Source organism: Humulus lupulus, chromosome 2 (assembly GCF_963169125.1).
Source record: "Humulus lupulus chromosome 2, drHumLupu1.1, whole genome shotgun sequence".
Taxonomy (NCBI): Eukaryota; Viridiplantae; Streptophyta; class Magnoliopsida; order Rosales; family Cannabaceae; genus Humulus; species Humulus lupulus.
In genome coordinates, this window is record NC_084794.1 from 46,743,019 (window position 1) to 46,756,938 (window position 13,920).

At 34.6% G+C, this 13,920-nt stretch overlaps 1 protein-coding gene and 1 long non-coding RNA gene across 2 annotated transcripts; both read right to left on the bottom strand.

Annotated features, from left to right (window-relative positions):
• Positions 1 to 1,020, bottom strand: LOC133814205 (uncharacterized mitochondrial protein AtMg00810-like). The gene has a single exon (XM_062247198.1). It carries the CDS (start codon positions 1,018 to 1,020, stop codon positions 1 to 3), a length of 1,020 nt encoding a protein of 339 aa, XP_062103182.1.
• A 10,962-nt stretch (positions 1,021 to 11,982) lies between these two features.
• LOC133816005 (uncharacterized) lies at positions 11,983 to 13,472 on the bottom strand. Its single transcript, XR_009884946.1, has 3 exons — positions 13,281 to 13,472; positions 12,761 to 12,967; positions 11,983 to 12,476 (listed from the first exon to the last, which is right to left on the bottom strand). It is a non-coding gene; the product is annotated as an uncharacterized LOC133816005 (long non-coding RNA).
• Positions 13,473 to 13,920: the final 448 nt, after the last annotated feature.

Sequence of the window (13,920 nt, forward strand, 5' to 3'; positions counted from 1 at the left end):
CTAAGCTTCTTCTCGTTTGACGAGGTTTAGTTGAGTTCTGAATTTCGAAAACTTGATTGTGCTTAGTCCTTTGGTGAATATGTTAGCAACTTGATCATCTGTGTTGATTTGTTGCATCTCTATTTCTTCTTGAAGCACTTTTTCTCTCAAAAAATGATAATGCACTTCCACGTGCTTTGTCCTTGCATGAAATACTGGATTTTCTGCTAAGCGAATAGCAGATTGATTATCACAATAAAGCAGTATTGCATTGTCTGTAGATTGGTGTAGATCCTTCATTAGTTGCATCAACCACATACTTTCCTGAGCTGTCATTGCTGCTGCTCTATATTCTGCTTCAGTGGTTGACAAGGACACCGTTGGTTGCCTTTTACTACACCAAGATATAGCTCCAGATCCAAGCTTGAATACATACACAGTAGTTGATCGACGGGTATCATGATCTCCAGCATAATTAGCATCACAGTATCCAACTATCTTAACCTCATCATCTTTCTTATATAAGAGACCATAGTTAATGGTATCTTTGACATACCTCAGCATTCGTCGCACTGCTTCCAAATGAGGTTTCTTTGGGTGCTGCATATACCGACTTGCTACACCAACTGCATACGAGGTATCTGGTCGAGTCAATGTTAGATAAATTAGACTACCAACCAGCTGTCGGTACATTGCTCCATCTTGCAAGTCATGCCCTTCATGCGCGCATAACTTGGCATTAGTTTCCATAGGTGTTGAGATGGGCTTGCACTCGAGCATTCCAAACCTTTGCAACAAATCTCTTGCGTACTTTTGTTGACAAAGAAATAAACCTTCCTTAGTTCGGTCAATTTCTAATCCAAGGAAGTGTTTCAATTCTCCAAGTTCCTTCATTTGAAAGCGAACTGACAGGTTCTCCTTTGTTTGGAAAATTTCTGTTTTATCATCGCCAGTGATGATGAGGTCATCAACATATACCAAAACAACTGCGATCTTTGCTTCCTTTACTTTAACAAATAAGCTTGAATATGCATGTGCCATGACATATCCACTCTCCACTAAGAACTCAGAATCTTGCCATACCATGCTCTTGGAGCCTGCCTCAATCCATAGAGCGCCTTTTTCAGTTTACAAACATACTCAGGATGAACTTTATCCTCAAATCCTCTTGGTTGGACCATGTATATTTCTCGATCTAGTTCTCCATGTAGAAAGGTTTTCTTCACATCCATCTGCCATAGTCTCCAGTCTTTATATGCTACAAGCGCCAGCAGGACTCGTACTGTTGTAATCTTGGCAACTGGGTTGAACGTCTCATCATAGTCTAGCTCATACTGTTGAGAGAATCCACGAGCTACTAACCGGGCTTTATATCTCTCAATCGATCCATTAGGACGAGTTTTTACCTTGTATACCCATTTGCAGGAAATGAGTTTTACTTCCTTTGGCTTTGGCACCAGCTCCCAAGTTTGATTCTTCTCTAGTGCACTTATCTCTTCTTTCATAGCTTCTATCCATTTGATATTCTGGGACGCTTCTTCATATGTATCTGGTTCTCTGAACTTTTCTTCTTCGGCTACAGCAGCATTGGCATACTTAGGATTCGGCTTTCGTGCTCTTGTTGATCTCCGAGGTTGTGAGCTTACTTCTTCAGATTGAATATCACTTGCAACGTCTGTTGCTCTTTGATGCACTCCTGATTGTCAGGGACTTTGTGTTGCCTCTTCATTGTCTTCCTCACTTTGTTTTTCTTCATCCATTTCTAGAGTCGAATGTAGCTCAACAATTTGCTCCCCCATCTTCTTTTGCAAATTGCCTTTTATTTCTCTAGAATTTGGCAACTCTTCCTTTTGTGGTGACCACCATGATGAGGCTTCATCAAATACCACATTCCTTGTCGTAAAACATTTTCCAGTATTAGGATCGCAGCACTTCCACCCTTTCCTTTTGGCTATCGTATCCCACAAAGATACATCGAATTGCCTCCTTGTCAAATTTTCTACGTAGATGACTTGGCACGAACACGTAGCATACACAGCCAAACACTCGAAAGTGACTTACTGCAGGTTTACAACCCCACAGTTTCTCAAAGGGTGAAACGAACCCTAACTTTGCTTGGGGAAGTCTATTGATCACATGAGCTGCTGTCTTCATACATTCTGCCCAAAATCTTCTTGGAACATTCTTCGCATGTAGCATGCTTCGACATGTCTCTACAAGGTGTCGATTCTTCCTCTCAGCTACTCCATTCTGTTGTGGTGTATTTGCACATGTGAATTGATGGCGTATGCGGCACTCTCGTAAGTACTGAGAAAATTCATTTGATGTGTGTAATGACCGCCATTGTCTGTTCGCAGGCATTGAATTTTCTTGCCAACTTCTCCTTCGACTACTTCTTTGAATTCTTTAAATTTTGAAAAAGTTTCGGACTTTTCTTTTATAAAGAACACCCATACGTACCGTGAGAAGTCGTCAATGAATGTAACCATGTACCGCATGCCGCTGATCGATGGTTGCTTGACTCGCACAAATACGTCAGAATGGACTAGCTCCAACGATGCTTTGGCTTTGAACTTTGAGTCTTCATACGGTAATTGATGTGCCTTACCGTATTGGCAGCCAGCACATACAGTCTCTGTTCTAACTTCGATTTGAGGAAGACCATTCAGCATAGATTTCTTCATCACCTTGAGTTTATGATAGCTGACATGTCCTAGCCTTGCATGCCACAAATCGGTTGTTTCGTGCTTTCGAGTCTTGTTTACATAAGTCGACTCTGCTGACATTACATAGACAAACTCTAAACGTCGCCCTTTCATCATCGGTGTTCCAGAGATCTTAAGGTCTTGATATATCTTGACATCATGAGGACTGAATACGATGTGGTGTCCTGATGTCGTAAGTTGCGCTACTGATAGTAAATTTTTCTTCATTCCAGGTACATGGTAGACATCCTGGAGTGATACTTCCTTTGTACTGAATCATGGCACTATTTTTGTTTTACCGATATGGGCAATTGGTAATCTTGAGTTGTTGGCTGTCACTACCACGCGACCACCTTTGTACTCGGTCATGCTTTGCAACTTCTCTTTGTCCCCTGTCATATGATTTGAGCAGCCAGAGCCGATTATCCATTCATTATTGTAGTCGATTGGTCTAGGAGCAGTAACTTCCAAAGCTAATTCTCCTTCCTCCACAACGAAAGATGCTTCAGCGTCCCATTCTTCATCGCTTGCTCGTCCTGCGTTTGACGTGATTGCATTGCCCTCTGCTGTTTTCTTCTTAGACCAACAATTTTTAGCAATGTGGCCCTTCTTCCCACAGTTGTAGCATTTACCATCAAATTTATTGTTACTCTTAAATTGGCCACCCCGGTTGTCTTTCTTTTGAGCTCCCCATGTTTGGGAGCTTCCATGATGACCATCTTTGTCATCATATCTTCTAGAACATTTGCTAGAGCTTGGCCAGGGTCGACCTTTCTTGTTACTACTAAAGAGTGCTTCATCATCACTCTTTATCGAGACTCTAGATAATTGCTTAGCCAACGCTTCTTGGTCAGCTAGCAAGTTTTCTAATTCAGTAAGAGAAGGTTGGCTTGGCCAACCTTGTATTGTGGCAATAAAACTTCTATATTCAGCTTTTAGTCCATGAATAATAATTCTTCTAATTCTGGAGTCTGACATACCGGCAGTAGAGTCTAATGCAGAGATTTTGCGACAAAGAGATTTTATCTTGGTAAAGTATTGGCTGATCGTCATGTCGCGTTGTGTGATAGAGAGAAGCTCGTTCTCTAGAAGTTGCAATCTCACATCATTTTTCTTTGTGAATAATGAAGCGAAAGTATCCCATGCTTCCTTTGGTGTCTTCGATTCCCTGATGTGCTCCAACATTTCGTCTTCGACTGTAGTCCGAATAGCAAACAATGCTTTTCCAGCTTTAATCTTCCATTTCTTTAGAGCAGCGGCATCCTTTGATTGTGTGACCTCGTTGCCTTTAACGATCTCCCACAAGTCTTGGCCTTAGAGATATGCCTCCATATGCAATGACCACGTGTTGTAATTTTGATAGTTAAGTTTCTTAATACCACTGACCACTTGAAGGTCACCCATCGTGGCTTGGCAAAAATTCTATCTTTTCCAAGCAAGCTTGATTTTGACAACAAACTTTGTAGTACTAAACCACACACGATCTCTCAAAGAAACTTAACCAACGACTCTAAGAAAGCTTTCTCAATGACAATCTCAAGAAATCTTTTCTGATGTGGAAGTTCAATCAAAACTACAACCACAAAGCATACTTAGGATTTCAAAAGATGTCACAACCTTAGCTCTGGTACCAATTGTTAAATACCACAACACGTGAAAACGTAATTACTTATTATTACAAAAGTAATTATACCAAGACTTGAATACAATATTTTATCACAACACACTCTAAACACTTACACACTTTATTTTAGAGCACTCACTTATATAAGACTCACTTTGACTCACTTTTGGGACACTCACTTTGCTACAACCTTGGACACACATTACATTTGTATTTATAGGCTACAAAGGAAACATCCACATCTTTCCAAAAATTTCTAACTTTATAATTTATTTAACTACTTTCTACATGTTTCTAAATGTTTCTAGAACTCTCTATATTGTCTAATTAGTTCTAAGTTTATTTAAGAACTTTCTAGAATGTTCTATGTTCTTCCTAGTATATTCTAGAACATTCTAAAATTCTAGAGTATTCTAGATACGGTAATGACTTTTAACATATACAGGTATAGGTACCAACATTTCAAATAACTCCCGACTTATATATCTATTTACATGTAGACAAATTCATATGTATATACATATACATATACATATTAATCCATTCACAGTTTCACTTCTCATCATTGATTGGTTGGTGTTTGTATATATAGATGTATAAATTCATTTATATCATTAATCGGTGCTTGTTACTGCCCCTACAGCAGGATATTATATTCATAATTTTACCATGAACAAAAATCTGCTGTCCCCAATTTCCTATCATGGTGTACGCATATACCATGGTGTTAATTTTAACAAATATACCTTAAAAAAATAAAAAATAAAATAGAAAAACATATGTACGCATATATGTACCCAAATTGAGAATATGTAAATCTTTTACTTTTAAATATTTATATTATATGTATATGAACGTCTTAAAATTTAAGAAAAAATTGCACAAGATTAATTTGCTAGAAAGACTTTGAATTAGAACTTCAATGGTAGTTAATTATATTACAAGGTCAGTAGCCCCTAAAATAGATAAATTAAAACACAATATATAGGGATTTTTTTGTTTGTTCATGAAGCATATATATAACAACAAAGTCGTTTTTTTTTCTTTCTAGCTAATGTCATTCACATCAATTATAGGCCGTGTCGAACTGCTCCTTTATAGGTAGCTAGGCACGATACAAAAGAAAATAACAAAATGATTAAAAGTACTATATTAGCTAGGTTTTGATATCCCATACTTGGGAAAATAAAGCACTATATTATACTACATAATTAAACTTGCATTGATGTTATTTGGAATATTAATATGACATGAGATGACATAATTTTTTAGTAATACTTCGCAATATATTAAATTTAATAACATGAGACTTGAAAATAGTATCTCTTCACTTACTTGAGTCTAATAAATGATAGTAACCTCCAACGTTTAGAACTTGATTTTTTTTTTTTTTTGAAGGACGTGATGTTTTTTCTTTATAAACTTATTTTCTCTTAAAAATGCAACTGATATATGAAAATAATACTTAATAAAAGATTTAATGGTCGCGGGACCCATACATATAAGGGTGATAATTTGTGATATTTATTATGATAAAAATAAGGGTATGGTCGGAGTTTGGAGTTTTCAAATCTTACCAGGTTGAAAGCATCACAGGCGCAGAGTGTAGTCCAGATTTGGTGTCATTTTCTTTAGCGTCAACTTTCATTGCTCCTCGGACCCTCCTCAAACTCAAACCAAAACACACAACACAATTAACCAATAATCCCATTCATAAATCACCAAAACAAATAATAAATATATATATTCTATAGATACAGAAGAGAGAGAAAATATGTGCATATATATATATGTACGGACAAATTAGGGAGGAAGAAGAAGACAATAATAATTATTATGAGAGAAAACAAAAATTCAACAACAACCTGTATATATCTTATCACCGTGACAAAAGCAAAAAGTTTATCATATTATTCTCCATCATTAACAGTGATAACTAGACACAAAAAATTTTTTGTTTTTTTTTTCAATTTTCTCTCCTCTTTACCCTTTAATTTTCGTGTTCTTTTATTTATTTCTTTTCAAATAAAAAAAAAAAGAAGAAGAAGAGAAGAGAAAAACTATTTGCCTCAAACCAACATTATAAATTAATATAAATATATAGATAAATCCTGCATGTGTTATGAGGGGGTGAAAACGACAATATTGTCTAGTAGCTAAAACCATTCAAACACGAATATATATACAGGTACACAACACTAACTTTATAGCGCACATAAAGAGAAGTTACTGTATATTTATTGTTTTTCCAAAAGTAAGAAAAAACAACATTTACTCATAATTAAACACCTTAAAAGCTCAGCGATGGAGACCTTTCATCAATCTCACAATCCTTTTCTGGAGAGAGAAAGAGAGCTACGCATGGCAGAGCACCCAATTTGACAGAGAAAAAGCTCTAGTAGTCCTCTTCACCTGAGTAAGATATAAATATATATATATATAGAGAGAGAGAGAGAGAGAGAGAGAAACCTTCTAAATTTATAGTAGTGTTTGTGGTAAGATTAATTAGAGTTTGTTTTAAGAAATAAAATCTGGGATTTGTTTATTTGGTGGTTTATATCAGAAGAACTATATAATTGCCTACATGCTCAAACGAGTACCCACTATAACTCTCTTTTGTACAGAGTTCGGTTTGGTGATATTTTGTGGTAGGTTTTTGCTTAGTGAGAAAGAGTTGATGTATTAATGGTAAAGTATAATAGGTATATATATACAGTGCCAGTTTGAAGATCAGTGCTTGGTTCAGAATATCCAAATATAAAATTCTTTGTACTTGTACGGAATATCTAATATAATACCCGGTGAAAATCTTGGACTTAATTATCTCTGACCAACATGACCTAAATAATAGGTAATCTCACCAAATATATAATATCGCCATACCCTATATAGCCGGCCACGCTTCATTTTTTCTCTATTATTTCCTTCTAGAAAGTACAAGATCTATCTATTTTATTTTTAAAAAATAATAATAACTTTTAATCTATTGACTGGTTGAGATTTTTTTTTTTTTTTTTTAAGAAAATGTAGTATTTTTTTAATTTTTGATTGAAATATAAACGAAGTACGGTCAAAAAAAGAGCATTTAAAAACAAAATGCATGGAGAAAGCTGATCAATAAAAGAAGAGGATTGATACTTTTAAGGCAGAGATAGACTAGACCTAAACCTAGACAGTAATCCATTACAATCTGCTAAAATACTGTAGTCTGTAAAGTAGAAAGTGTTGCTAGGCTAATTTTGGACTCTTGTGGTTTTCATTTTTGAAAACATATATGATTAGAGAATTACTTTTTACCGGTCTAATTTTATTTTCAACTTATTTTATTGTAATTAATTCCAGAATTTTGTTTGTGGGATATTTGAAACAAATTTAGAAATGTGCAATTTTTTTTTTTGAGGACCAACAAGTTCAAATATGGTAGTTTTATAATTTACTTACTTATTCAATAATAATTCATTTAAAAAAGTTGTCCACCGACTTTTCTTATATTCTTCTTTTCATTTTTTAAATAATTGATAAACTGATTGTATAGCTTTCATTATCTTTGTTTTCTACCAAACATATACATATATGATGATAATTGTAGTGAGGAGAAGATTGGAACAGCGATTGGCGATGAGGCGACCAAGTACTTGTTCTGATGCATGCTATGCTAAAACTAGTGTTGTTCAAAAAAATTGGCGAAACCGCCCAAACAATAAACCAGTCAAAAACACAATTTCAGAAATTCAACCACGGGGTGACCCAAATTATTTGGGCCAAATAACTCAAATAAACTAAATAAATCAAATATGAGTTTTTTTTATACACATATATCGTATACTAGCATATACTAATGTACAATGCACGTTTGCTTAGTTGTATTGAGAAAATATATGAATTTAGTTTTATTTTTTAATTTTCATATTAAATTTTATTATATAATCAATGTCATATTTTTTAAAAGAAAAAATTTAATGTAATGTATGACATAATGATATTACTAAATATATTGATGAAATTCAAACATACTAAAAATAATTTGTCATATATTTTTTAAAAAATTAATTTAATGTATGACATAAAGAAATTACTAAAAATATTGATGAAATTCAAACAATAACATTGTTGATAAGTAATTTTTAGTTTTTTTTTTTCCGAAATGGTGATTTTGCTAGAGTGAATGGTTTTAAAGGCTAGACCTTCGTAAATAAAAAATAAAAATTGTCTATGGTATAATAAAGAAGGGGGTTTTCTCTGAATAAAAAAATAAATAAATGAAGAATTGGGTTAATTTGTGTTTGTAATTTAGGATGATGATTCATCGTTGTTGTCATCTTGTGTGGCTTCAATAGATAGAATAGTAAAATGTTTGTATTTGACATTCTTCATTTTTTCTTCATCTGCAGACATTTTGATTGTCCTTTTTTTTTTGTTGCTAATTTCTTCGCAACACTTTCAATGTATTGAGAATTTTCCTGCAAAAACAATTTAGAGTTATTTTATATATAAATTATGGTTTTATTCATATGTATTATTTTAAAATGTAGTAATATTTATTCTTACCTCTGTAGAATTTTCCATCAACTGGACTGCACAACAACCAAATGTCTTTTCTACTACTTCTCCGAACATAATTGTAATGCCTCAAATCCCTAATGTGGTTTAATGGTTGGATTAGTAGGCCGGGAGGGTCATAATTGATTTATTACGCCATTAAACTATTATATGCATGTTTATGTGAATTATATTATAATATGATGTTAAATGCATGCATGTGGGTCCATATTTCATCTCAGGGGTATTTTGGTAATTTGGCCATTTGAGAGCGTAATTGTATATTTGTATGCATGTCAGTGATATATTGTTGAGGCCACATTATAATGTGGATTTGTTCGAGCTATTCGGCATGAGACGATCTTTGAGTACAAATTGGTGGTTTAGTCATAACGGGATTAAGTTCGAGGCTCGGAGTAAGTCTCGGGATATTTTGGTGATTAGAGCGTTGCCGGGAATTAAAGGGTAACGGGATATGAATTTTTAGTATTAGAGAATATCTAGAATAAAGAGAATTGGAGGGTGTTAATTATGATTAATGAAATAGGTGGAAAATGACGGTTTTACCCTTGGGAGTCTTTAGATACCTTTATTTGACCTAGGGGCAAAATAGTCTTTTCACCCCTAAGATATATATCAAGCATGTAGACTGTAGAAGCTTACCCAAAATAGAGAAAGTTCTTTCCTTCTCCCGTGCATCTTTCTCCTTCATTTTCCTTTGGAATTTTGACCCCAATTTGAAGAACCAAGCTAGGAAATTAAAGTTTGGAGCTTAGAGCCTTAGTTCATCCATTGAAGAGGACTCAAATCCAACTTGAGGTAAGAATTCATCCATGAGCTTTAGCTATACTCTGTTTTTCTTATGGTTTTTCAGTTGAGGAATTTGAAGTGTCTAGTTGGGAATCAATGGAAGTTTTTGAGTAAGGTTGCTTGGGTTTTGATGAGGTTGGAGTATAGATGAAGTTTTGGGGTTAAATGGCATGTTTGGGTGATGTTTGGGGCTGGTTTGAAGGCTTGGTTTTCAGGGGAAATCACAGGTGAGGAAACCAGAAAAATCTGGTCCTGCCGGTGGCGCCCCAGCACCACTCCTAGCGCCCTAGCGCTATGCAGAGCAGAGAGCTGGGTCTCTCTGACTTGGGGTGGCACCCCAGCGCTACCTAGAAGCGCCCCAGCGCTAGGTCAGCTTCAGCAAGTCCTATTTTTAGGACACGGGATGACTTTGGGGGCTCGGAGATTGATTCCTTTACCCCGTTTGGGTGGATTGGGAATCCCGAGAGTGCGGGATTGATCCCGGGAGTGAGGTTTTAGATTGTGAACCTTTTATTAATTTACTTTATTAATGGATTCCAATTGGTTATGACTAGGTGGCCGCTAAGGAACTAAAAGTCAGATCGTTCTCAAGGGTCGTTCTTTTACTAATTCTCCTTCGAACTCGAGGTAAGAAAACTGCACCCTATATGTGACATGCATGGTTATTATTGAGGCATGTTGAGTGTTTAAATGTGGACATGGATTGCATATCAAATGCTTACACTACAAGAAAATGGGGTCTTTACCTACCAATTGTAAGTGTAGGTAAAACTAGCCTAATGGTGGGTAATATGGTTTACCTACCAATATTGAATTGGTAGAGATTGGTAGGTAAAAGTTAGTGGGGAAAGAGTCTTTACCTACACTTATTAACATTGGTAGGTAAAAGAATCAGTGGACCCCACTAAGTTATAAATCAATTGATGAGTCATCAGATGACGTGTTGATGACATGGCATCCTACGTGTATGCTGACATGGTTTTTGTAGTTTTACGTGTTTGATGACGTGGCATCATATGTGGCATCCTACGTGGCATTCTGTGTGGCATCATATGTGGCATCCTACGTGGTGTCATTTTATTAGCCCACATAGCATTATTTTATTGGTTTGTTACACAATTTATATTTTGTTCAAATTTAATAGTTATGTGTAGGTAAAAGATAATAACAGTTATTTATAAATATTATATATTAGAAATAAACTAGAAAAAAACCATTCAATAATAAAATGTTTAATGCTAAAATTATTTATAATGTTCAATACTAAAATAAGTCATAAAGTTATCATTTTAAGGTTACCCCTACCAAAATAAAAAAAAAAACTTCATAAAGTTCATTCCTTAGTAAATTAATGTAAATAAACTAAGAATCATCTTGTGACTCCCGAACTGAAATAGATGGCGACTCTCTTAAATTTTCATTTGAATCTTGGTCTGTTGGAGGTGGTGGAGGCGGTGCCATCAAATTTTTATGACGAAGTATATCCACAACTACACTAAGTTGTTCGTTAGTAGCATTAAGGCGGGAAGTTGTATCATTAAGTCGTTCAACTAACTCTTCATAAGTTGGTTGATTACCCACAATGACCCTTCCAAGCTTTTCTCATTTGTTCATCAATGCATTTTTTAGTTGTCTCATCATTCAAGTTGATGTCAAAATGTTCCTATAACATAAAACAATATTAATTATAAATATTACAAATATAAATGTAATATTGTGAAATGACTTACCAAAAGATAGTGTCGCATTGGAGCTCTCACATCTTCTGGGACCATTCTCCACTCTTTGTAATATTGTGCTTGGGTCTAACAGGTTGATCCTATTCTAAGAAAAACCCTATCAAGGTATGCTTCGAGCAAGCATCAGAATGTTAATTTTTTGGCCGTCCATATTTCACATGAGAAAACAGAGAAAATCTACTTGAAATACTCTTTTAGTACATATTTCACAGTTATTTACCATAAATCTTTACTATTAGAGGTAGAAGTGGGAGCTACATATTAAAATGGGCCAGGTTACTCTTCTGGATTTGTTGGTTTTACCACAATAGTGATTCTTCACTTGAGGAAAAATTAGAAGGAAAATAAAAACCAACCAGCAAAATGACTGTCAATTTCAAATTATAAAACCATATGTCAAATAAACACTAGGGATCCAACATATCTACGTTTTGCAAAATAACACACCTCAAGTGCTGTGAAAGGTCAGCCCCCGGTATCACCAACTCAGCAACAGATACATTGTAATCAGGTATAAAAACCTGAAATTATAAATAAATTATTTAAGCAACAAAAGGAATGATGTATAGATGTATATATGTAAAGAGTATCTTAAGAATATACAGTTAACCAATCAGATTACAATCTACAAAAGAGTGAGACACTCTTTTCTCACTCTTTTGTGGAGCACATTCATCCTCCTCTAATACTGTCTCTTTTAAAAATATTCAACAAAATCATGATACTGGATTTTGCCTGACAAGAGAAAAGCAGATAAATGGAGAGCTGCAAAAAATTTAAAAAATGAACATGAAGAAGAAATGATGCAGAATTAAGTAAAACTTAATAATAATATAAAAATCTAATGTCTCTATCTATCTATCTATCTAACGCTCGCGCACACACACACATCAATGCCATAAGTTCATATAAAAGAACAAAAATGCACCATGAGTTAATAAAATGTATGAGGTCATGATGTATGTAGAATACCTTCACAGCACTGTCTTCAACAATTGACATACGGGACAGACGATTGTAATCTAAACCTATCTTCTTCTTCAATTCTTCCACAAATTTGAAACTAATGTCATATATAATCTGGAATAAAGAAATAAATAAATAAAATTTTAGAGGGTCTATATAAAAAGGTATTACTTATGACTGATTAGCTTTAAGATATTATAAAGCATCTCCAACCTCTAATCAACTTTCTACAATTAGAGTAAAAATAAAAAATAAAAAACTCTGCTACAGTTTAAATTTTGGTACTAGAAAAATAGAATGCAAAAGTTTCTCAAAATCACAATTGAGTCAAACTAAATAATTGCAAGAGAAGCGGTCAAGTTATATAAAAATTAGAAGAGATATTCCAAATATCGCACTTCCAAATGGCGAGGAAGTAGACTGCCAAGTAAATCAACGGGGATTTTTTCAAGTCCTTCTGCCAATACTGTGTGTGTTGTGAATGAGAAGATTTTGCAAACAATGCCCCATGCTCTATCCCAATCCAAATTCTCTTCATCGACAAGAACTCTCATGAGTTCAGTTATGGCAAGTGATGGATGAGTATCATTCAACTATAGAGCAACCTGAATAAGATGGAGAAACATAAACTTACAAGCATAACAAACAAGACAAATTCATATTACCATATTAATGGAAGAAAATACATCTAGATCCCAAATACGAAATCTAAAAGGTAAATTATTGTTATGATCAGTAAACAGTGCAATTCAAGAAATATCCACATCCAGCTGGGCACAAATAAGAACAACAATAACAAAGAAAAAAATCAATCAGAAACGAACAGAGAAAAAGAAGCTAGCATAACATTACATGGTTGTTGAGTTCATATGGTTACAAGGAAATTAAAAAATACACTAATTATATAGGAATTAGAACCTTCTCTGGAAACTCATCAAAGTTATTGTGACCATCTTTGAATCTTCGAATGATGTCCTGTGTGGATGCTGAGACAAAGAAATATTGCTGCTTCAATCTAAGTTCCTTCCCTTGAACATTTTAAAACTCAGAATAAAAGTGAATAATAAGTAACAAAGAATCCATTTCCAGAGAAATATAAGCGATAGATGAATAAACCTGATGAGAGCGGTCATCAGGATACAAGATGCTACTTATTGTTTCTGCTTTCTGGACAATAACATTTAATACCTCTCTTCAAATGACTCAATAACATCAGAGCATGACTGGAGATTCTCCAAAGGCTCCCAGGTGTTAGCTGTCTCTGCCCAACCACGCCTTACAAAGCAAATAACGTTAAGTACAAATATTCCATTAACTAATTAGATTTGACATATACAGGTAAAAGAACAAGAAATGCAAAGTTAAGTAAAAGGAGAAAGAGGAAGAGGGTTGGGATACGCACCATTTGATGAGGTACTGAAGCTGACCCTATTGTTGGTTTTGGTTTTGGAAAACAAAGGAAAAGACTTTTAGGGATAATCAAGAAAGTAAAGCAAACCCACGAAAGTATTGAAGAGAAGGGTTAGAAAAAGTACCTTGCGGACCCTTTTAAGGCGAA

Coding starts and splice junctions, on each gene's coding strand:
- LOC133814205 (XM_062247198.1), bottom strand. CDS start 1,020: ATGGCACATGCATATTCAAGCTTATTTGTTAAAGTAAAGGAAGCAAAG.